Source organism: Oncorhynchus clarkii, chromosome 29, assembly GCF_045791955.1.
Source record: "Oncorhynchus clarkii lewisi isolate Uvic-CL-2024 chromosome 29, UVic_Ocla_1.0, whole genome shotgun sequence".
NCBI classification, from domain to species: Eukaryota; Metazoa; Chordata; class Actinopteri; order Salmoniformes; family Salmonidae; genus Oncorhynchus; species Oncorhynchus clarkii.
In genome coordinates, this window is record NC_092175.1 from 42,551,757 (window position 1) to 42,573,861 (window position 22,105).

At 45.5% G+C, this 22,105-nt stretch overlaps 1 protein-coding gene across 15 annotated transcripts in view; it reads left to right on the forward strand.

Moving 5' to 3' along the window:
• Positions 1 to 6,873: 6,873 nt before the first annotated feature.
• Positions 6,874 to 22,105, forward strand: part of LOC139387851 (synaptojanin 1) — a 99,221-nt gene continuing 83,989 nt past the window's right edge. For all 15 annotated transcript variants that reach the window (XM_071134133.1, XM_071134136.1, XM_071134140.1 and 12 more), the window contains exons 1-2: positions 6,874 to 6,928; positions 20,409 to 20,568. In XM_071134133.1, coding sequence (XP_070990234.1) covers positions 20,445 to 20,568 — 124 coding nt within the window. In that variant the 5' untranslated portion in view covers positions 6,874 to 6,928; positions 20,409 to 20,444. The remainder of the gene's footprint in view (positions 6,929 to 20,408; positions 20,569 to 22,105) is intronic.

Below are 22,105 nucleotides of genomic sequence, written 5' to 3' on the forward strand. Positions count from 1 at the left end.
AAAGTTTGGACACACCTACTCATTCAAGGGTTTTTCTTTATTTTTACTATGTTCTACATGGTAGATTAATAGTGAAGACATCAAAACTATGAAGTAGCACATATGGAATCATGTAGTAACCAAAAAAGTGTAAAACAAATCCAAATATATTTGATATTTGAGACATTGTCAGCAACTCCTTGTCTGAAGGACAAGTGGATGAGATGGTTAATGTCGATCCCCACATGTTTCCGTCTCATGGAATGTAGACCAACATTGAACACCAACACATTGGCTGCTACTGTAGGCTGAATGATAGAACAGCTATTCCCATGTTATGGGATGCATTTTCTCCATTGTTTTAGATTGTAGGTCACTCTGGAAGGCCTACATTATGATCAAATAGCCACAGTAGCCTACTTGGCCCCTGTTATAACTGTAACTTAAAGCGGGTACAGCCTCAGTGTTCACAGTGACCTCAGTGTTCACAGTAAACTCAGTGTTCACAGTAAACTCAGTGTTCGCAGTGACCTCAGTGTTCACAGTAAACTCAGTGTTCACAGTAACCTCAGTGTTCACAGTAAACACGCGCCAGAAGCTCCACAGAACTTTCAAAAACATTCAAGTGTGTGGGTCAGCCGACATTACATTTGCTCAGTGCCCACATCTTTTTGAGGGAACATTGCTATTGACCTGCCACTGGCTCTGAGTAAAGCCTTTGTGTCTATGTATGCTGATGACTCAACATTATACATGCGAGCTACCACAGCAAGTGAAAGCACTGCAACAATTAGCAACAGAGCTGCAGTCTGTTTCAGAATGGATGGCAAGTAATAAGCTAGTCCTAAATATTTCAAAAAAAATAAAAGCATTGTATTTGGGTGGAGTACAGCACCTAATAAATACAAATATCAATGTCCAATACGCACAATAGACTGACTGGGGAGTTAATTTCCAACAGTCAAAGTCCTTCAATAAGAGTTACAACGCTAATATTTGTGTAAACTCTTCCCAGCTGTGTTCTGTGGGTGTCACTGAGTAGCACTGTTCAAAGCGTTGTAGCTCTTGTGCATTGCGCCAACAGAAATAAACATCTCTCCGGGAAGAAGAAGGGTTGAGGGTGTATGTTTCATGATTAACGACTCATGGTGTAATTGTAACAACATACAGGAACTCAAGAACTTTTGTTCACTTGACCTAGAATTCCTCACAGCCAAATGCCGACCGTATTATCTCCCAAGAGAATTTTAGTTGGTAATTGTCACAGCCGTGGATATCCCCCCTCAAGCCGATACCACGACGGCCCTCAAGGAACTTCACTGTACTTTATGCAAACTGGAAACGACATATCCTGAGGCGGCATTTATTGTAGCTGGGGATTTTAACAAAGCAAATTTGAGAACAAGGCTACCTAAATTCTATCAGAATATTGATTGTAGCACACCTACCCTAACCAGAAACCGTGGATAGATGGCGGAATTCGCGCATAACTGAAAGCGCGAACCACCACATTTAAACATGGAAAGGTGACTGGGAATATGGGTGAATACAAACAATGTAATTATTCCCTCCGCAAGGCAATCATACAAGCGAAATGTGGGTATAGAGACAAATTGGAGTCACAACTCAATGGCTCAGACATGAGACCTATGTGGCAGGGTCTACAGACAATCAAGGACAACAAAAAGAAAACCAGCCACGTCACGGACACCGACGTCTTGCTTCCAGACAAACTAAACACCTTCTTTGCCCGCTTTGAGGATAATACAGTGCCACCGACGCGGCCCGGACTGTGGGTTCTCCTTCTCTGTGGCCAACGTGAGTAAGCCATTTAAACGTGTTAACCCTCGCAAGGCTGCTGTCCCAGACGGCATCCCTAGCTGCGTCCTCAGAGCATGCGCAGACCAACTGGCTGGTGTGTTTACGGACATAATAAATTTCATATTCATATTCTCTCCCTATCCCAGTCTGCTGTCCCCGCATGCTTCAATATGGCCACCATTGTTCCTGTACCCAAGAAGGCAAAGGTAACTGAACTAAATGACTACCGCCCCGTACCACTCACTTCCGTCGTCATGAAGTGATATGAGAAATTCGTCAAGGATCATATCACCTCTACCTTACCGGTCACCCTAGACCCACTTCAATTTGCATACCGTCCCAATAGGTCCACAGACGATGCAATCACCATCGCACTGCACACTGCCCTAACCCATCTGGACAAAAGGAATACCTATGTAAGAATGCTGTTCATTGACTACAGCTCAGCATTCAACACCATAGTACCCTCCAAGCTCATCATTAAGCGTGAGGCCCTGGGTCTCAAGCCTGCCAGGTGCAATTGGGTCCTGGACTTCCCGACGGACGTACACATCACAGACAAACTGAAATGGTCCACCCACACAGACAGTGTGGTGAAGAAGGCACAACAGCACCTCTTCAACCTTAGGAGTCTGAAGAAATGTGGCTTGTCACCTAAAACCTTCACAAACTTCTACAGATGCACAATTGAGAGTATCCTGTCGGACTGCATCACAGCCTGGTACAGCAACTGCACAGCCCATAATTGCGGTCAGCACAACGCATCTCTGGGGGCAAACTACCTCCCCTTCAGGACACCTACAGCACAGGATGGCCAAAAGATCATCAATGACAACAACCACCCGAGCCACTGCCTGTTCACACCGCTACCATCCAGAAGGTGAGGTCAGTACAGGTGCATAAAAGCTGGGACCGAGAGACTGAAGTATAGCTTCTATCTCAAGGCCATCAGACTGTTAAACAGCCATCACTAACACATTAGAGGCTGCTGTCAACATACACACTTGAAATCACTGGCCACTTTAATAAATGGATCACTAGTCACTTTAATAATGCCACTTTAATCATGTTTACATATCTTACATTACTCATCTCATATGTATATACTGTATTTTATGTAATCTATCTATTTCATCTTGCCTATGCCGTTCGGTCATCGCTCATCCAGTGTGGTGAAGAAGGCACAACAGCACCTCTTCAACCTCAGGAGTCTGAAGAAATGTACGTCTGGAATTACACACGTAGTTTCAAACAAAATGATAAAACAGAAGAGAACATGTGATTCTGGTGCAGCACATGCGGCCTACAAAGTTACAGTGGGGAGAACAAGTATTTGATACACTTGCCGATTTTGCAGGTTTTCCTACTTACAAAGCGTGTAGAGGTCTGTAATTTTTATCATAGGTACACTTCAACTGTGAGAGACGGAATCTAACACTAAAATCCAGAAAATCAAATTGTATGATTTTTAAGTCATTAATTAGCATTATAAATACTTGTTCTCCCCACTGTATAAGCTAGCGAATTTGATTTACATTTTTAAATATAATAGGGCTCATTTGTATAATTAGTAGGCTGACACATTTTTTTTAAACTGGGGAAGTCAGTTTAGAACCAATTCTTATTTTCAATGACGGCCTACCGGGGAACAGTGGGTAGAACGACACATTTTTACCTTTCATAACATTTCCCCTAATGTTATTAGCCTACCTCCTCAATCTGTCTATTGTTGCTTCATTCATACCTCGCTTTCAACAGTTAAATGATAATGACATCTTAGAATAAAATAGGACTAGAATTAGATGCAGAAGGCTTTCACTTCTCTAAATGAAGATGGAATGGTTATGGGTCTGAATATATAACTGCTATAGTCTACCACCATCTGAATGGTTATGGGTCTGAATTAATAACTGCTATAGTCTACCACCATCTGAATGGTTATGGGTCTGAATTAATAACTGCTATAGTCTACCACCATCTGAATGGTTATGGGTCTGAATTGATAACTGCTATAGTCTACCACCATCTGAATGGTTATGGGTCTGAATTAATAACTGCTATAGTCTACCACCATCTGAATGGTTATGGGTCTGAATGGTTATGGGTCTGAATTAATAACTGCTATATTCTACCACCATCTGAATGGTTATGGGTCTGAATGGTTATGGGTCTGAATGAATAACTGCTGTAGCCTACAGCCATCTTGCTTTTGCTCAAACTACCCGTGAGTTCTATTGGCTGCTGTATTTAACGTTCAGCAAAAAAAATCAAATCAAATCAAATCAAATTTATTTATATAGCCCTTCGTACATCAGCTGACGTCTCAAAGTGCTGTACAGAAACCCAGCCTAAACCCCCTCAAACAGCAAGCAATTCAGGTGTAGAAGCACGGTGGCTAGGAAAAACTCCCTAGAAAGGCCAAAACCTAGGAAGAAACCTAGAGAGGAACCAGGCTATGTGGGGTGGCCAGTCCTCTTCTGGCTGTGCCGGGTGGAGATTATAACAGAACATGGCCAAGATGTTCAAATGTTCATAAATGACCAGCATGGTCGAATAATAATAAGGCAGAACAGTTGAAACTGGAGCAGCAGCACAGCCAGGTGGACTGGGGACAGCAAGGAGTCATCATGTCAGGTAGTCCTGGGGCATGGTCCTAGGGCTCAGGTCAGTTGAAACTGGAGCAGCAGCACAGCCAGGTGGACTGGGGACAGCAAGGAGTGATCATGTCAGGTAGTCCTGGGGCATGGTCCTAGGGCTCAGGTCAGTTGAAACTGGAGCAGCAGCACAGCCAGGTGGACTGGGGACAGCAAGGAGTCATCATGTCAGGTAGTCCTGGGGCTCAGGTCAGTTGAAACTGGAGCAGCAGCACAGCCAGGTGGACTGGGGACAGCAAGGAGTGATCATGTCAGGTAGTCCTGGGGCATGGTCCTAGGGCTCAGGTCAGTTGAAACTGGAGCAGCAGCACAGCCAGGTGGACTGGGGACAGCAAGGAGTCATCATGTCAGGTAGTCCTGGGGCTCAGGTCAGTTGAAACTGGAGCAGCAGCACAGCCAGGTGGACTGGGGACAGCAAGGAGTCATCATGTCAGGTATTCCTGGGGCTCAGGTCAGTTGAAACTGGAGCAAAAAAAAGAGCTTTGCGTCTCTCACTGAATAGTCTATTGGTTTTAGACATGCTAAAAAAATCTATTTAAAAAACGATGTCCAACAAGCTATTCTAGTCTAGCTTTTTCTGCGTTTTCTAAGGAGAGGCCAGTGGAGCACAGGTGCGTGCGTATTAATTAGAAGCTTACTATGCATAACCCAGCATTAAATTAGCTAAATATTAGGCTAATACTGCATCGAATGTATTACCTTAAAGAGGGAGGCTAGGACATCTATATATAAGGCTATATATCCATCTAGAACAGGAGTATCTATTTTGAAAGCCAGATGGAGATGGGTAAATTAGACAAACATTCGGTCTTTATATTACTGTAGCGTAGGCTATGCTGCAGCAAATGTAGGCCTATCTGTCACCAGGAAAAAAAAGGTTTCCATGATGAGACAATAGGTTGTGAACCACGCTCCATACTGAGATGTATTGTGAACCGCGCTCCATACTGAGATGTATTGTGAACCGCGCTCCATACTGAGATGTATTGTGAACCGCGCTCCATACTGAGATGTATTGTGAACCGCGCTCCATACTGAGATGTATTGTGAACCGCGCTCCATACTGAGATGTATTGTGAACCGCGCTCCATACTGAGATGTATTGTGAACCGCGCTCCATACTGAGATGTATTGTGAACCGCGCTCCATACTGAGATGTATTGTGAACCACGCTCCATACTGAGATGTATTGTGAACCACGCTCCATACTGAGATGTATTGTGAACCGCGCTCCATACTGAGATGTATTGTGAACCGCGCTCCCATACTGAGATGTATTGTGAACCGCGCTCCATACTGAGATGTATTGTGAACCGCGCTCCATACTGAGATGTATTGTGAACCGCCAAGCTAGAAGCCGTAGAGAAGCAATATTTAGAATATAATGAATATTTAGAAATCGCATAAATTAAAACAGTTCCATTTCACGCCATGCTGTTCAAAAAACAATTTATTACAATTGAAGAGTTTCTCGCAGTTATTTATCCCTGGACAAGGAGGTGATTTGGGGCGGAAAATCCCGGTAAATCTCTGTACCAGTGTTTCCGTCCATTCAACCTCACTACAAACAACCCAGGAAGAGGTTCCTTGTGAGTGGGCCAAGGCCAATAAAGTGATAGGAAAAGCATGTCCTTCAGTAAAGTTGGCTTCTTAGCATTTCATAGCCATAGCCATGGTTATCGACTGTACCGCAGAATTTGAACATAAATCACAGAACGTAGATGTTGTGGTGGCAGCTGCAGAGAAGCACTTGGGTGTTGGAGATTTTTCTGCAGAAGAGTTACAAGGTGTGTTGAATGATGGTGTCCCCTTCTCCCAGGGTTCTGGCCTGGTGTAGGATGAGATAGGGCCACGTTCTCCCAGGGTTCTGGCCTGGTGTAGGATGAGATAGGGCCACGTTCTCCCAGGGTTCTGGCCTGGTGTAGGATGAGATAGGGCCACGTTCTCCCAGGGTTCTGGCCTGGTGTAGGATGAGATAGGGCCACGTTCTCCAAGGGTTCTGGCCTGGTGTAGGATGAGATAGGGCCACGTTCTCCCAGGGTTCTGGCCTGGTGTAGGATGAGATAGGGCAAAGTTCTCCCAGGGTTCTGGCCTGGTGTAGGATGAGATAGGGCAAAGTTCTCCCAGGGTTCTGGCCTGGTGTAGGATGAGATAGGGCAAAGTTCTCCCAGGGTTCTGGCCTGGTGTAGGATGAGATAGGGCCACGTTCTCCAAGGGTTCTGGCCTGGTGTAGGATGTTTTTTGTTGTTGTTGTCACCAAGTGGAATTAATTCACCCTCCAGAACGGTAGGCGGAAACACAGGGCTAGGTAAGATAAATATATTTAACACCGGAAACTCACACTCCAGGACAGTAGGTGGTGGTGTTTTCACCTTTTCAATTGGAAGCGATCTGCCAATACAAATTTTAACAAGAAGAAGAAGAAGACGGACCAGGAGGGGATTGTGAGACGAAAAACCCGGCGGGGAGAAACGGTAAGAGGTTTAGCAAATATACATTTTTTTCCCTACGGTGTATGAAACACTTCAAAAGACGATTGACGATTCAGTCTGCAGTTTGTTTGCTCGGAATGTGTCAAGTTGTTAACATTTGCTTAAGGAAATCGACCATTCAAAAGCGATGGATGAATACGAGGAAATAAGCAAACGTTAGCCTTCCTTAGCTGGTGATTTTTTTTGTGGCTAGCTACATAAGCTGTCATGAGCAAGAGAAACATTTCAATATTATTTGCAGCAATTTGTTAAATTAAATGAGTTCATGTGAGCTGCTGATGTGATTACTAACTAACTAAATCCATCTGGTGTGAATTCCCACCGCGCCTATCGTTAGTTACTCTAGTTAACGTTAACTAGTCATCTAATCATCCCCAAGACAAGGAAAAGACAAAAGTCATACATTTTTTCTCCTTCGTGACAAGAGATGTTAGCTATTGAAATCTAAAAGGGGGGATGGGGAGGCTGTCATCTTCGCAATGCAGCACTAGGCAAAGATCAACAACAAAAAAAACGATCTGTCGTGGGCACTTGGAATAGGAAAGAGAGCTGCGCATCTTGGGCACACAGTTGGTGATGGTTACACACAAGTCGTGACTGGCTCGATAGATTATTATTTTTTGGTTTGTTATTGTTTTGTTTGGTCTTTCCTTCTCGGCCTAGTCGTTGGTAACCTCCAGGTATCTTGCGGACTGCAGCCTTGGCAATTATAATCTACCTTGCTATTAAATAGGCCTACACTGTATGTCGCAATGTGTCACTCATTATTACAATATTTTGGAAGTCATTGGTAAATAATATGTTGTACTACCGAATACGTAGCTAATGGTTGTTTTTTTTGTCGGTATTAAACTTTGTGAGTCAACCTACCGATGGCCAGTTAGCTCATGTTTATCAATAGGGCTGGGTAGGGATTGGGATCCCTATCCAAGGCCTGTGATCCCTATCATCCAAGACAGCAGCATCGCTGTGTGATGTCTGATAGCAGCGTTGTATGCCCCTGCGGCACCAGGATATTGCAGATGCACACACTGGCAATGTTTTTTTTTTTTTTTTACAGCAAGGTGTGGTGGTGATGATGATGCTGACGATAAATGACAGTTACAAAAACAAAAAAGAGTGGGAAAGAAGAGGAACTAATAACTTTTTGACTTTAAAACACACACACTGAACGACCTCCGGGCACACAGGTATAGAGCTCTGCCATACAAATCTGAGAGCAGCTACTAGTTTTGTGCCAACATCCTATCAAACTGCTCAACTCTTGAAGTTTGTATGTATTTGTATTGTAAATGTGTGTATGTAATCAGGGTTTCCGTTATGAAATGTGGCGCCGCAACCTTTTTTAAAAATGTACTGGACATTTGAGAAATGTACCGTACCCATGTGCATTGGGTGTGTAACCCGATTAGGGTGTCCACCCACGGTGCTCAGAATGACAGACATTACATGTAGATGATGGTCATTCATTTTTAACAGAACATGTAAGTCTAGGATGCAATGACCTGTGTCCTTACCGTGTTCGGGGCGGCAGGTAGCCTAGTGGTTAGAGTGTTGTACTAGTAACCAGCAGGTAGACTAGTGGTTAGAGCGTTGGGCCGGTAACCAGCAGGTAGCCTAGTGGTTAGAGCGTTGGGTCAGTAACCAGCAGGTAGCCTAGTGGTTAGAGGGTTGGACTGGTAACCAGCAGGTAGCCTAGTGGTTAGAGTGTTGGGCCGGTAACCAGCAGGTAGCCTAGTGGTTAGAGCGTTGGACTGGTAACCAGCAGGTAACCTAGTGGTTAGAGTGTTGGACCAGTAACCAGCAGGTAGCCTAGTGGTTAGAGCGTTGGGCCAGTAACCAGCAGGTAGCCTAGTGGTTAGAGCGTTGGGTTGGTAAATAGCAGGTAGCCTAGTGGTTAGAGCGTTGGGCCGGTAACCAGCAGGTAGCCTAGTGGTTAGAGTGTTGGACTGGTAACCAGCAGGTAGCCTAGTGGTTAGAGTGTTGGGCCGGTAACCAGCAGGTAGCCTAGTGGTTAGAGCGTTGGACTAGTAACCAGCAGGTAGCCTAGTGGTTAGAGCGTTGGGCCGGTAACCAGCAGGTAGCCTAGTGGTTAGAGCGTTGGACTGGTAACCAGCAGGTAACCTAGTGGTTAGAGTGTTGGACCAGTAACCAGCAGGTAGCCTAGTGGTTAGAGCGTTGGGTCAGTAACTAGCAGGTAGCCTAGTGGTTAGAGTGTTGGACTAGTAACCAGCAGGTAGACTTGTGGTTAGAGCGTTGGACTAGTAACCAGCAGGTAGCCTAGTGGTTAGAGTGTTGGACTGGTAACCAGCAGGTAGCCTAGTGGTTAGAGTGTTGGGCCGGTAACCAGCAGGTAGCCTAGTGGTTAGAGCGTTGGACTAGTAACCAGCAGGTAGCCTAGTGGTTAGAGCGTTGGGCCGGTAACCAGCAGGTAGCCTAGTGGTTAGAGCGTTGGACTGGTAACCAGCAGGTAACCTAGTGGTTAGAGTGTTGGACCAGTAACCAGCAGGTAGCCTAGTGGTTAGAGCGTTGGGTCAGTAACTAGCAGGTAGCCTAGTGGTTAGAGTGTTGGACTAGTAACCAGCAGGTAGACTTGTGGTTAGAGCGTTGGACTAGTAACCAGCAGGTAACCTAGTGGTTAGAGCGTTGGGCCGGTAACCAGCAGGTAGCCTAGTGGTTAGAACATTGGACTGGTAGCCAGCAGGTAGTCTAGTGGTTAGAGCATTGGGTCAGTAACCAGCAGGTAGCCTAGTGGTTAGAGCGTTATGCCAGTAACCAGCAGGTAGCCTAGTGGTTAGAGCGTTGGGCCGGTAACCAGCAGGTAGCCTAGTGGTTAGAGCGTTGGACTAGTAACCAGCAGGTAGTCTAGTGGTTAGAGCATTGGGTCAGTAACCAGCAGGTAGACTAGTGGTTAGAGCATTGGGTCAGTAACCAGCAGGTAGACTAGTGGTTAGAGCGTTGGGCCAGTAACCAGCAGGTAGCCTAGTGGTTAGAGCGTTGGGCCGGTAACCAGCAGGTAGCCTAGTGGTTAGAGCGTTGGACTAGTAACCAGCAGGTAGTCTAGTGGTTAGAGCATTGGGTCAGTAACCAGCAGGTAGACTAGTGGTTAGAGCATTGGGTCAGTAACCAGCAGGTAGACTAGTGGTTAGAGCGTTGGGCCGGTAACCAGCAGGTAGCCTAGTGGTTAGAGTGTTGGGCCAGTAACCAGCAGGTAGCCTAGTGGTTAGAGTGTTGGGCCAGTAACCAGCAGGTAGCCTAGTGGTTAGAGCGTTGGGTCAGTAACCAGCAGGTAGACTAGTGGTTAGAGCGTTGGGTCAGTAACTAGCAGGTAGACTAGTGGTTAGAGCGTTGGGCTGGTAACCAGCAGGTAGACTAGTGGTTAGAGCGTTGGGTCAGTAACCAGCAGGTAGACTAGTGGTTAGAGCGTTGGGCTGGTAACCAGCAGGTAGACTAGTGGTTAGAGCGTTGGGTCAGTAACCAGCAGGTAGACTAGTGGTTAGAGCATTGGACTAGTAACCAGCAGGTAGCCTAGTGGTTAGTGTTGAGCCAGTAACCAGCAGGTAGACTAGTGGTTAGAGCGTTGGGTCAGTAACCAGCAGGTAGACTAGTGGTTAGAGCGTTGGGCTGGTAACCAGCAGGTAGTCTAGTGGTTAGAGCGTTGGGTCAGTAACCAGCAGGTAGACTAGTGGTTAGAGCGTTGGGCTGGTAACCAGCAGGTAGACTAGTGGTTAGAGTGTTGGACTAGTAACCGAAAGTTTGCAAGTTCAAACCCCCGAGCTGACAAGGTAAAAATATGTCGTTTTGCTCTGAACAAGGCAGTTAACCCACTGTTCCTAGGCCGTCATTTGAAAATAAGAATTTGTTCTTAACCGACTTGCCTAGTTAAATAAAGTTAAAATATATATACTTTTTAGTATAACTATCCACATTTGACTTTTCCTCAGCCGCCGAGTAACAAACAGCAAAATCACTCCTTATGCATTGGGCTGAGTGCGAGTTTCAAGTTTGGGGATGGTGAATTTTCACCATAAAAAACCTTTTGTAATAATGCTTCACAGGCATCATAGCATTTGCAGACTTATGTAAGATAGAGCACTATTCGTAATATGATGGGTAGATAGTTAAAACTATGAATCTGATGCAGCAGTTAAGAATGAAAAATAACAAGCGACCCTCCCCTCTACCCAAAACAATAATTAAAACATAACGTGGATAGCAGAGAACATGCCTATCGTTTACCCTGACTCCTAGCACAGACCAGAGCATTAGATATACACTTACTACTCTTATTTACGGTCCGAATGGAGGGGGAAAAAAAAGCCTTTTATAAACGCATTTCATGCAGTTCTACATAATTTTACATGACTGGAAACGAGCAGGAACTTAAAAATAAAATAACATAATAATCCACAACAGAGCATGACGACCAATGAGCGCATTGCTGGAGCACCGGAGACATTTTCATTTCTATTCAGGCTATTGTTTAAAAAAAAAAAAAAGAAGTAAGTTTGGAACAATGATAAAGTTGTCTATCAACTCTAAACATTTAGCTCAACAGTTTTCCAAATAAAAAGTTACAAGTGAAGATTTGCGTTCGCTGTGTTAAAATGTATTTCTTATTTTTCTTTAATTCATTGATGACCAGATATTTCAGTTGGTACAACTGAACAAGAAAAATACTACATTTTTTTTAACACAGCGAACGCAAATCTTCAGAGACGCCTATATTCACTTGTAACTTTATTTGGAAAACTATCTTTTTCTTATTTAATGCATTTTATTTCATGATATTGTTATAAAATAGATTTGTGTTGGCTGTGATTAGGGCATGGAAATATAAGAACATCTGCTAGGCTAAATGAACAAACTAGGCATGCGTAGCTCACTGCATGATCCTCAAACCAAAGCCTGGCCAAACTCCTGCTTATAAAAGTGAATTGAAAGGCACTCTACAATGACCATATATCCTAATAAGGCATTTTTTGTTTAATTATTATGTAATTCTAAGAAATATATATATTTTTAATTTAGTTTTCCACAGCCTGTTGAAATTTTCAATGTCAATTGATAGTGACAGAATTACACATTTACTTCCTAAGCAAAGTAAATATTTTCTTTCCTCGGCTATAGAAGGTTGTAGCGCAGACTCTGATTATCATAGAGACAAACCAAATATATCCCATATGTGCCTCGGCGTCACGTCTTTCCACAACATTTTACAGCTTGTTTCTAGCGTAAAGCATTACGGACTAAAGCATTGTTATAGATGGCTTTTTATAATCAGGTCCATTTAATTATTTTCAATCTTAAGCTAACAGGGATAAAAGCCCATGCTTTTAGCCATTTACCCTAACATACCTTCAGCATACCCCCTCAACATACCTTCAGCGTACCCCCTCAACATACCTTCAGCATACCCCCTCGATATGCCCCCTAACATACCTTCAGCATACCCCCTCGACATACCTTCAGCATACCCCCTCGATACACCCTCAGCATACCCCCTCGATACACCCTCAGCATACCCCCTCGATACACCCTCAGCATACCCCCTCGATACACCCTCAGCATACCCCCTCGATACACCCTCAGCATACCCCCTCGATATACCCTCAGCATACCCCCTAGCATACCTTCAGCATACCCCCTCGATATACCCTCAGCATACCTATAGCATACCCCCTAACATACCTTCAGCATACCCCCTTGACATACCTTCAGCATACCCCCTCGATATACTTTCAGCATACCCCCTCGATATACCCCCTAACATACCTTCAGCATACCCCCTCGATATACCCTCAGTATACCTTCAGCATACACCCTCAATATACAGCATGCCCCCTAACATACCTTCAGCATACCCCCTAACATACCTTCAGCATGCCCCCTAACATACCTTCAGCATGCCCCCTAACATACCTTCAGCATGCCCCCTAACATACCTTCAGCATGCCCCCTAACATACCTTCAGCATACCTTCAGCATGCCCCCTAACATACCCTCAGCATAACCCCTAACATACCTTCAGCATGCCCCCTAACATTGAGAACTTCTCAACTAGCCTACCTGGTTAAATAAAGGTGTTCTCAACTAGCCTACCTGGTTAAATAAAGGTGAAATATAAAAAAGACTTGACACAGCGAGCCCTTCACTGACACTGACATACCCGCACATACCCCCTCAATATACCCTCACATATACCCTCACATCCCCCCTCAATATACCCTCACATACCCCCTTAATTCGAGCCCTGGCTTTATCCTAACACAGCCCTGGTTTTATCCTAACACACCTAGCCCTTCACTGACACTTAGCTTTTTAAGGGGTGCATGGTGATTGTGTCAGCCAATCCCTTCAATCGATGGATAGTAAACTATAATTTAGTCTGTCGAACAGGTAGACCTGCCTCTTGTTTCTTGAATAGGAAGAAATAAAGTCAAATTGAAATGAAGACTGTTTATTAAATGAATTTGGGCCTTTTTCGAATTAGCTTTGCATTCAGGACCAATGCGCCGTCCATCCCCGCGGCTGCTGCTCCATAGTGCTGTAAGTTATGTAAATGACTGGAATATGGTTTATTGTGAGGTCAATAATGCTGATAAATAGCTTCATTATGGGCAACAAAACATTTTTGTTTTTTATTCAAATCAATTATAGCAGTAGCAAGCTTACCTCTGGTCCTCATCTTCGTGCTCTCCCTCTCTAACTGAATGGGACATCAGTAGGACCTAGTCTTCCCTCTCTAACTGAACGGGACATCAGTAGGACCTAGTCTTCCCTCTCTAACAATGGGTCATCAGTAGGACCTACTCTTCCCTCTCTAACTGAACGGGACATCAGTAGGACCTAGTCTTCCCTCTCTAACTGAACAGGACATCAGTAGGACCTAGTCTTCCCTCTGTAACTGAACGGGACATCAGTAGGACCTAGTCTTCCCTCTCTAACTGAATGGGACATCAGTAGGACCTACTCTTCCCTCTCTAACTGAACGGGACATCAGTAGGACCTAGTCTTCCCTCTCTAACTGAACAGGACATCAGTAGGACCTAGTCTTCCCTCTCTAACTGAACGGGACATCAGTAGGACCTACTCTTCCCTCTCTAACTGAACGGGACATCAGTAGGACCTAGTCCTCCCTCTCTAACTGAACGGGACATCAGTAGGACCTAGTCCTCCCTCTCTAACTGAACGGGACATCAGTAGGACCTAGTCTTCCCTCTCTAACTGAATGGGACAACAGTAGGACCTAGTCTTCCCTCTCTAATAACAGGACATCAGTAGGACCTAGTCTTCCCTCTCTAACTCAACGGGACAACAGTAGGACCTAGTCTTCCCTCTCTAACTGAACGGGACATCAGTAGGACCTAGTCTTCCCTCTCTAACTGAACGGGACATCAGTAGGACCTAGTCCTCCCTCTCTAACTGAACGGGACATCAGTAGGACCTAGTCCTCCCTCTCTAACTGAACGGGACATCAGTAGGACCTAGTCCTCCCTCTCTAACTGAACGGGACATCAGTAGGACCTAGTCTTCCCTCTCTAACTGAACGAGACATCAGTAGGACCTAGTCTTCCCCCTCTAACATCAGTAGGACCTAGTCTTCCCTCTCTAACATCAGTAGGACCTAGTCTTCCCTCTCTAACATTAGTAGGACCTAGTCTTCCCTCTCTAACAACGGGACATCAGTAGGACCTAGTCTTCCCTCTCTAACTGAACGAGACATCAGTAGGACCTAGTCTTCCCCCTCTAACATCAGTAGGACCTAGTCTTCCCTCTCTAACATCAGTAGGACCTAGTCTTCCCTCTCTAACATTAGTAGGACCTAGTCTTCCCTCTCTAACAACGGGTCATCAGTAGGACCTAGTCTTCCCTCTCTAACATCAGTAGGACCTAGTCTTCCCTCTCTAACAATGGGACATCAGTAGGACCTAGTCTTCCCTCTCTAACAACGGGACATCAGTAGGACCTAGTCTTCCCTCTCTAACTGAACGGGACATCAGTAGGACCTAGTCTTCCCTCTCTAACAATGGGACATCAGTAGGACCTAGTCTTCCCTCTCTAACAACGGGACATCAGTAGGACCTAGTCTTCCCTCTCTAACTGAACGGGACATCAGTAGGACCTAGTCCTCCCTCTCTAACTGAATGGGACATCAGTAGGACCTAGTCTTCCCTCTCTAACTGAACGGGACATCAGTAGGACCTAGTCTTCCCTCTCTAACTGAACGGGACATCAGTAGGACCTAGTCTTCCCCCTCTAACATCAGTAGGACCTAGTCTTCCCTCTCTAACTGAACGGGACATCAGTAGGACCTAGTCTTCCCCCTCTAACATCAGTAGGACCTAGTCTTCCCTCTCTAACTGAACGAGACATCCGTAGGACCTAGTACACGGGCACAGGTATTGCCTTTTTTTTTTTTTTAGGAAAAATACATTTTACATTTTTTTGAAGAAGCATTTGACTGGCCACAGAACCTTTAGTTAAGGTTTACATCAGCAGGAGCAGGCCAGGGATTATGATTGGGACAACCTGTCCATTGCAGTGTGTAATGCAGTGTAGGCTAAACCATTTTTAAGGGATAGATCAGCTTTAATATTGCAGGTTGTGGCTTCCATCAGTATAATTGTCTGCATCCATTTTCATTTTTATTTTTTTAATATATATATATATTATATTATTATATTAAATATATATATATTTCCTGTAGTGTCCCCTAACCCTACCACCCCTTCCCTAATTGGAGTAAACTAATGGACAACAACACTTAGACCTCTACTTCCATCTAATAGACTGTACATACTATACACATTTTACAGACATCGAATGTTTTACATTGGTTATCTTGTTGTTTTTAGTCCCACCCTTCAGCTCCATTCAACTCCTCCCATCTTTCTCTCAACATCATCCAGTCCCACCCTTCAGCTCCATTCAACTCCTCCCATCTATCTCTCAACATCATCCAGTCCCACCCTTCAGCTCCATTCAACTCCTCCCATCTTTCTCTCAACATCATCCAGTCCCACCCTTCAGCTCCATTCAACCCCTCCCATCTATCTCTCAACATCATCCATTTTGGATTTCTATTTGCTAAATATTTTTCCGCTATGATGTTTCACAAAAGCTCAACCTTTTTATTATCATAGTTTCGAGAGATTGTAAATTTAAAGATACACATTTTTGAGTATTGAGTATTATTATGTTATTGATCGATTGACTATGACTTTTCAAATCACCCAGCAGTGCTATTTGCAGAGTTGACTTCAGGTAAATGTTTCAATTCTTCAGCCATTCCTGAACCTGCTACCCCAAAATAAGTTATTGTATTTTTTATTTTATTATATTATTTTTTAATATTTTGTTTATTTATTTATTTTCAAATGTTGATTTAATGATTCTGACTTTTCACATCAAAATCTGCATAGCTGGGATGGTTCTATCCTCTTTATGGATTTAAAAAAAATGTATTTTCCCCTCATCAGTACACAATACCCCATAGTGACAAAGCAAAAACTGTTTTTTAGAATTTTTTGTACAAAAAAAACCCAGACATATCATTAATATTCAGACCATGTATACAGTACTTTGATGCACGTTGTGCAGCACTTATAGTCTCGAGCAAAGTACAGAGAGATCCTTGATGAAAACCTGGTTCAGAAAGGCACACACCTATCTATATAAGGTCCCACAGTTGACAGTGCATGTCAGAGGAAAAACCAAGCCATGAGGTTGAAGGAATTGTCCGTACAGCCACACGGGACAGGATTGTGTCAAGGCACAGATCTGGATGAAGAGTACCAACACATTTCTGCAGCATTGAAGGTTCCCAAGAACACAGTGACTTCCATCATTCTTAAATGAAATATTTTTGGAACCACCAAGACTCTCCTAGATCTGGCCGCCTGGTCAAACGTAGCAATCAGGGGAGAGGGGCCTTGGTCACGGTGGTGACCAAGAACTCAATGGTCAGTCTGACAGAGCTCCAGAGTTCCTCTGTGGAAATGGGAGAACCTTTCAGAAGGACAACCATCTCTGCAGCACTCCACCAATCAGGCCTTTATGGTAGGGTGGCCAGACAGAAGCCACTCCTCAGCCCACTTGGGCTAAAGGATGAAACAAGCCGAGACAACGCAGGAGTGGCTTCAGGACAAGTCTCTGAATGTTCTTGAGTGGCCCAGCCAGAGCCCGGACTTGAACCCGATCTAACATCTCTGGAGAGACCTGAAAATAGCTGTGCAGCAACGCTCCCCATCCAACCTGACAGAGCTTGACAGGATCTGAGAAAAGTCAAGGGGTCTGAATACTTTCTGAAGGCACTGTATGGTAACCCTGTGTAGACGGCAACACTGTGTAGACGGTAACACTGTGTAGACGGCAACACTGTGTAGACGGCAACACTGTGTAGACGGCAACACTGTGTAGACGGTAACACTGTGTAGACGGTAACACTGTGTAGACGGTAACACTGTGTAGACGGCAACACTGTGTAGACGGTAACACTGTGTAGACGGTAACACTGTGTAGACGGTAACACTGTGTAGACGGCAACACTATGTAGACGGTAACACTGTGTAGACGGTAACACTGTGTAGACGGCAACACTGTGTAGACGGTAACACTGTGTAGACGGTAACACTGTGTAGACGGTAACACTGTGTAGACGGTAACACTGTGTAGACGGTAACACTGTGTAGACGGTAACACTGTGTAGATGGTAACACTACTACACGGTGTTGTTTCTACAATAAGAGGGGGGGGGGAAGTCACCTTTATCAAGAGGACATGTTGAGGAACATGTTGATCAGTCTTTCTTTGTGATATTTCCGTTTTTGTATTTTTTTTTAATACATTTGCAAAAATTTCTAAACCTGTTTTTGCTTTGTCATTATTGGGTATTGTGTATAGATTGATGAGAGAGTGACAATTTTAATACGTTTTAGAATAAGGCTGTAATGTAGCAAAATCTGTACAAATTCAAGGGGTCTGAATACTTTCTGAATGCTCTCTATATTTCTACATGGAAAGTCGTAGGCTGTGATGGTAAATGCTTCCAATCCTTTATACTGCACATGTTATCACCCCACATGATGGACTGACAATAGAAATGGTGATGGTGGTGGTCTGTCAGCAGAGAGTATAGTAGTTCCTTGGCCTTTCCACGGTGCGGTAGAACAGACAAGATATGATCAGAAATATGATCACAACTGTAAGTTGAAGTCTTTCAGAACTAGAACACTTTGGAGCCTTTTTGACAGTTAGTCCCGTAGCCTAACATGCTGACTAGACCGGGCGCGCCTGTCCGACATCCTGACTAGACCGGGCGCGCCTGTCTGACATCCTGACTAGACCGGCGCGTCTGTCTGACATCCTGACTAGACCGGCGCGTCTGTCTGACATCCTGACTAGACCGGGCGCGTCTGTCTGACATCCTGACTAGACCGGGCGCGTCTGTCTGACATCCTGACTAGACCGGGCGCGTCTGTCTGACATCCTGACTAGACCGGGCGCGTCTGTCTGACATCCTGACTAGACCGGGCGCGTCTGTCTGACATCCTGAGTAGACCGGGCGCGCCTGTCCGACATGCTGACTAGACCGGGCGCGCCTGTCTGACATCCTGACTAGACCGGGCGCGCCTGTCCGACATCCTGACTAGACTGGGCGCGCCTGTCTGACATCCTGACTAGACCGGCGCGTCTGTCCGACATCCTGACTAGACCGGGCGCGCCTGTCCGACATCCTGACTAGACCGGGCGCGCCTGTCCGACATCCTGACTAGACCGGGCGCGCCTGTCCGACATCCTGACTAGACCGGGCGCGCCTGTCCGACATCCTGACTAGACCGGGCGCGCCTGTCCGACATCCTGACTAGACCGGGCGCGCCTGTCAGACATGCTGACTAGATCGGGCGCGCCTGTCTGACATCCTGACTAGACCGGGCGTGTGCGTCCGACATGCTGACTAGACCGGGCGCGTGCGTCCGACATGCTGACTAGACCGGGCGCGCCTGTCTGACATCCTGACTAGACCGGGCGCGTCTGTCTGACATCCTGACTAGACCGGCACGTCTGTCTGACATCCTGACTAGACCGGGCGCGCCTGTCTGACATCCTGACTAGACCGGGTGCGCCTGTCTGACATCCTGACTAGACCGGCGCGTCTGTCTGACATCCTGACTAGACCGGGCGCGTCTGTCCGACATCCTAACTAGACCGGGCGCGTGCGTCCGACATCCTAACTAGACCGGGCGCGTCTGTCCGACATCCTAACTAGACCGGGCGCGCCTGTCCGGCATCCTGACTAGACCGGGCGCGCCTGTCCGGCATCCTGACTAGACCGGGCGCGCCTGTCCGGCATCCTGACTAGACCGGGCGCGCCTGTCCGGCATCCTGACTAGACCGGGCGCGCCTGTCCGACATCCTGACTAGACCGGGCGCGCCTGTCCGGCATCCTGACTAGACCGGGCGCGTGCGTGCGTCCGACATGCTGACTAGACCGGGCGCGTGCGTGCGTCCGACATCCTGACTAGACTGGGCGCGCCTGTCCGGCATCCTGAATAGACCGGGCGCGTGCGTGCGTCCGACATTCTGACTAGACCGGGCGCGTGCGTCCGACATCCTGACTAGACCGGGCGCGTGCGTCCGACATGCTGACTAGACCGGGCGCGTGCGTGCGTCCGACATCCTGACTAGACCGGGCGCGCCTGTCCGGCATCCTGACTAGACCGGGCGCGTGCGTGCGTCCGACATCCTGACTAGACCGGGCGCGTGCGTCCGACATCCTGACTAGACCGGGCGCGTGCGTCCGACATCCTGACTAGACCGGGTGCGTGCGTGTGCGTTCCCCATTGCGTGTATGTTGATTTTTGTCCACCCACACCAGACGAGATCAGGACATACAGGTTGAAATATCAAAACGAACTCTGAACCAACTATATTATTTTGGGGACAGGTCGAAACACATGAAACATTCACGACCATTTAGCTAGCTAGCTAGCTGTTGCTAGCTCATTTGTCCTATTGTTGGATACCTGAAATGCACTTTCAGCACGTCAAGCGTCACAAATAGAACAAAGTTATATTTTAGCGCCTGGCTACGCATAACCTCGCTAGCAGTGTGGGTGCAATGATTGAATAACATGTACATTTTATTTTGCAACGCGAGCGATGTGGTCAGCATGTAAGGAGTACGAACACTCAGCATGCAGATATGCATTTTGCAAATGTTTTTTTTGGGGGGGGGTCCCAATCTGACTCCTACGCTCACACGTACAGTATCTCTCCTCTCCTGGTGAAACAGGCTAGCTGTCATACATTTAGCATTTAGCATTCATTAGCATTCATTCATGTTGGTCATTTAACAGACGCTCTTATCCAGAGCGACTCACAGTCAGTGCATTTAAAACAACCACATCACAGTCATTGTAAATCAGAACTTTACTTCCTGTGTCCTTTTTTGTTCCAGGTGTGACATCATTGGCAGCCTCATCTTGGATCTAGCATGGCCTTCAGCAAAGGATATCGCATCTACCACAAGTTGGACCCGCCCCCGTACAGCGTCATCGTGGAAACCAGGAACAGAGATGAATGCCTCATGTTCGAGTCGGGCGCCGTCGCCGTGCTATGTAAGACGCACACTGATTGGTTAATAGATTATCACAGATACTTTCGTTTAATACATGTTTTTTTTTAAAGGCCAATTTAATAAAAATGCTTAAATTTACATTCCCATTCCCCACCTTAAACCACGCTGTGTTTAGATAGATTGATTATATTGATTATACGGGAGAATGTCATCAACATGCAGATAATAAGATACGATCATAAGATCATAAGATATGATCATAAGATCGGTTCGATTCCAGGCTGTATCACAACCTGCTGTGATTGGGAGTCCCCGTAGGGCGACGCACAATTGGCCCAGCGTCGTCCGGGTTAGTGTTTGGCCGGGGTAGGCCGTCATTGTAAATAAGAATTTGTTCTTAATAACTGACTTGCCTAGTTAAATATTATTATTATTATTATTATTATTATTTTTTATTTTTTTTAAATCAACATTGTAATGAATGAACAACGCATAATGTCAAAATGGACTCATGTTTTTCTAGAATTTTACAAATTCATTAAAAATGAAAAGCTGAAATGTCTTGAGTCAATAAGTAACCGTTTTGTTGTGGCAATACTAAATAAGTTCAGTTGTAAAACTTTGCCTTAACAAGTCACATAATAAGTTGCATTGACTCACTCTGTGTGCAATAATAGTGTTTAACATGATTTTTTGACTGACTACCTCATCTCTGTACCCCACACATACAATTATCTGTAAGGTCCCTCAGTCGAGCAGTGAGTTTCAACCACAAAGACCAGTGAGGTTTTCCATGGAGGTTTTCCAGTGCCTCGCAAAAAAACGTAATCTATTGGTAGATAGGTAGAAATGAAAATACAGACATTGAATATCCCTTTGAACAGGGTGAAGTTATTAATTAGACTTTGGATGGTGTATCAATACACCCAGTCACTCACTACAAGATACAGCTCAGTTGCCGGAGAGGAAGGAAACTGCTCAGGGATTTCATCATGAGGCCAATGGTGACTTTAAAACAGTTGCAGAGTTTAATGGCTGTGATAGGAGAAAACAAGAATGTTGATCCATCCTCAGTTGTTACTCCACAATACTAATCTAATCGACAAGGAAAAAATATTCCAAAACATGCATCCTGTTTGCAACAAGGCACTAAATATTGTCAAAAATGGACAGGACATGAGCAGGTAGACTATTACTGACTGTTCAGCAGCATGATGGTCTGGGGGTAGAAGCTATTGGCCAGTCTTATTTTTAGCCATGATGCTCCTGTACTGCCCACGTCTGAGTGATGAAAGTGGGAAGAACAGGCCGTGGCTCGGGTGGCGGTGGTACCTGATTAACCTTTTGGCCTTCCTGCAACACCTTGTGTTGTAGGTGTCCTGGAGGGCAGGCAGTGTGAACCCAATGATGCGTTCAGCTTAGTGTACCACCCTCCTGTAGCACCTTGCGGTCCGCGGCGGTGGAGTTGCCGTACCAGGCTGTGATGCAGCCCAACAGTATGCTCTCGATGGTGCTCCTGTAGAACACTGTGATGCAGCCCGACAGAATGCTCTCGATGGTGCTCCTGTAGAACACTG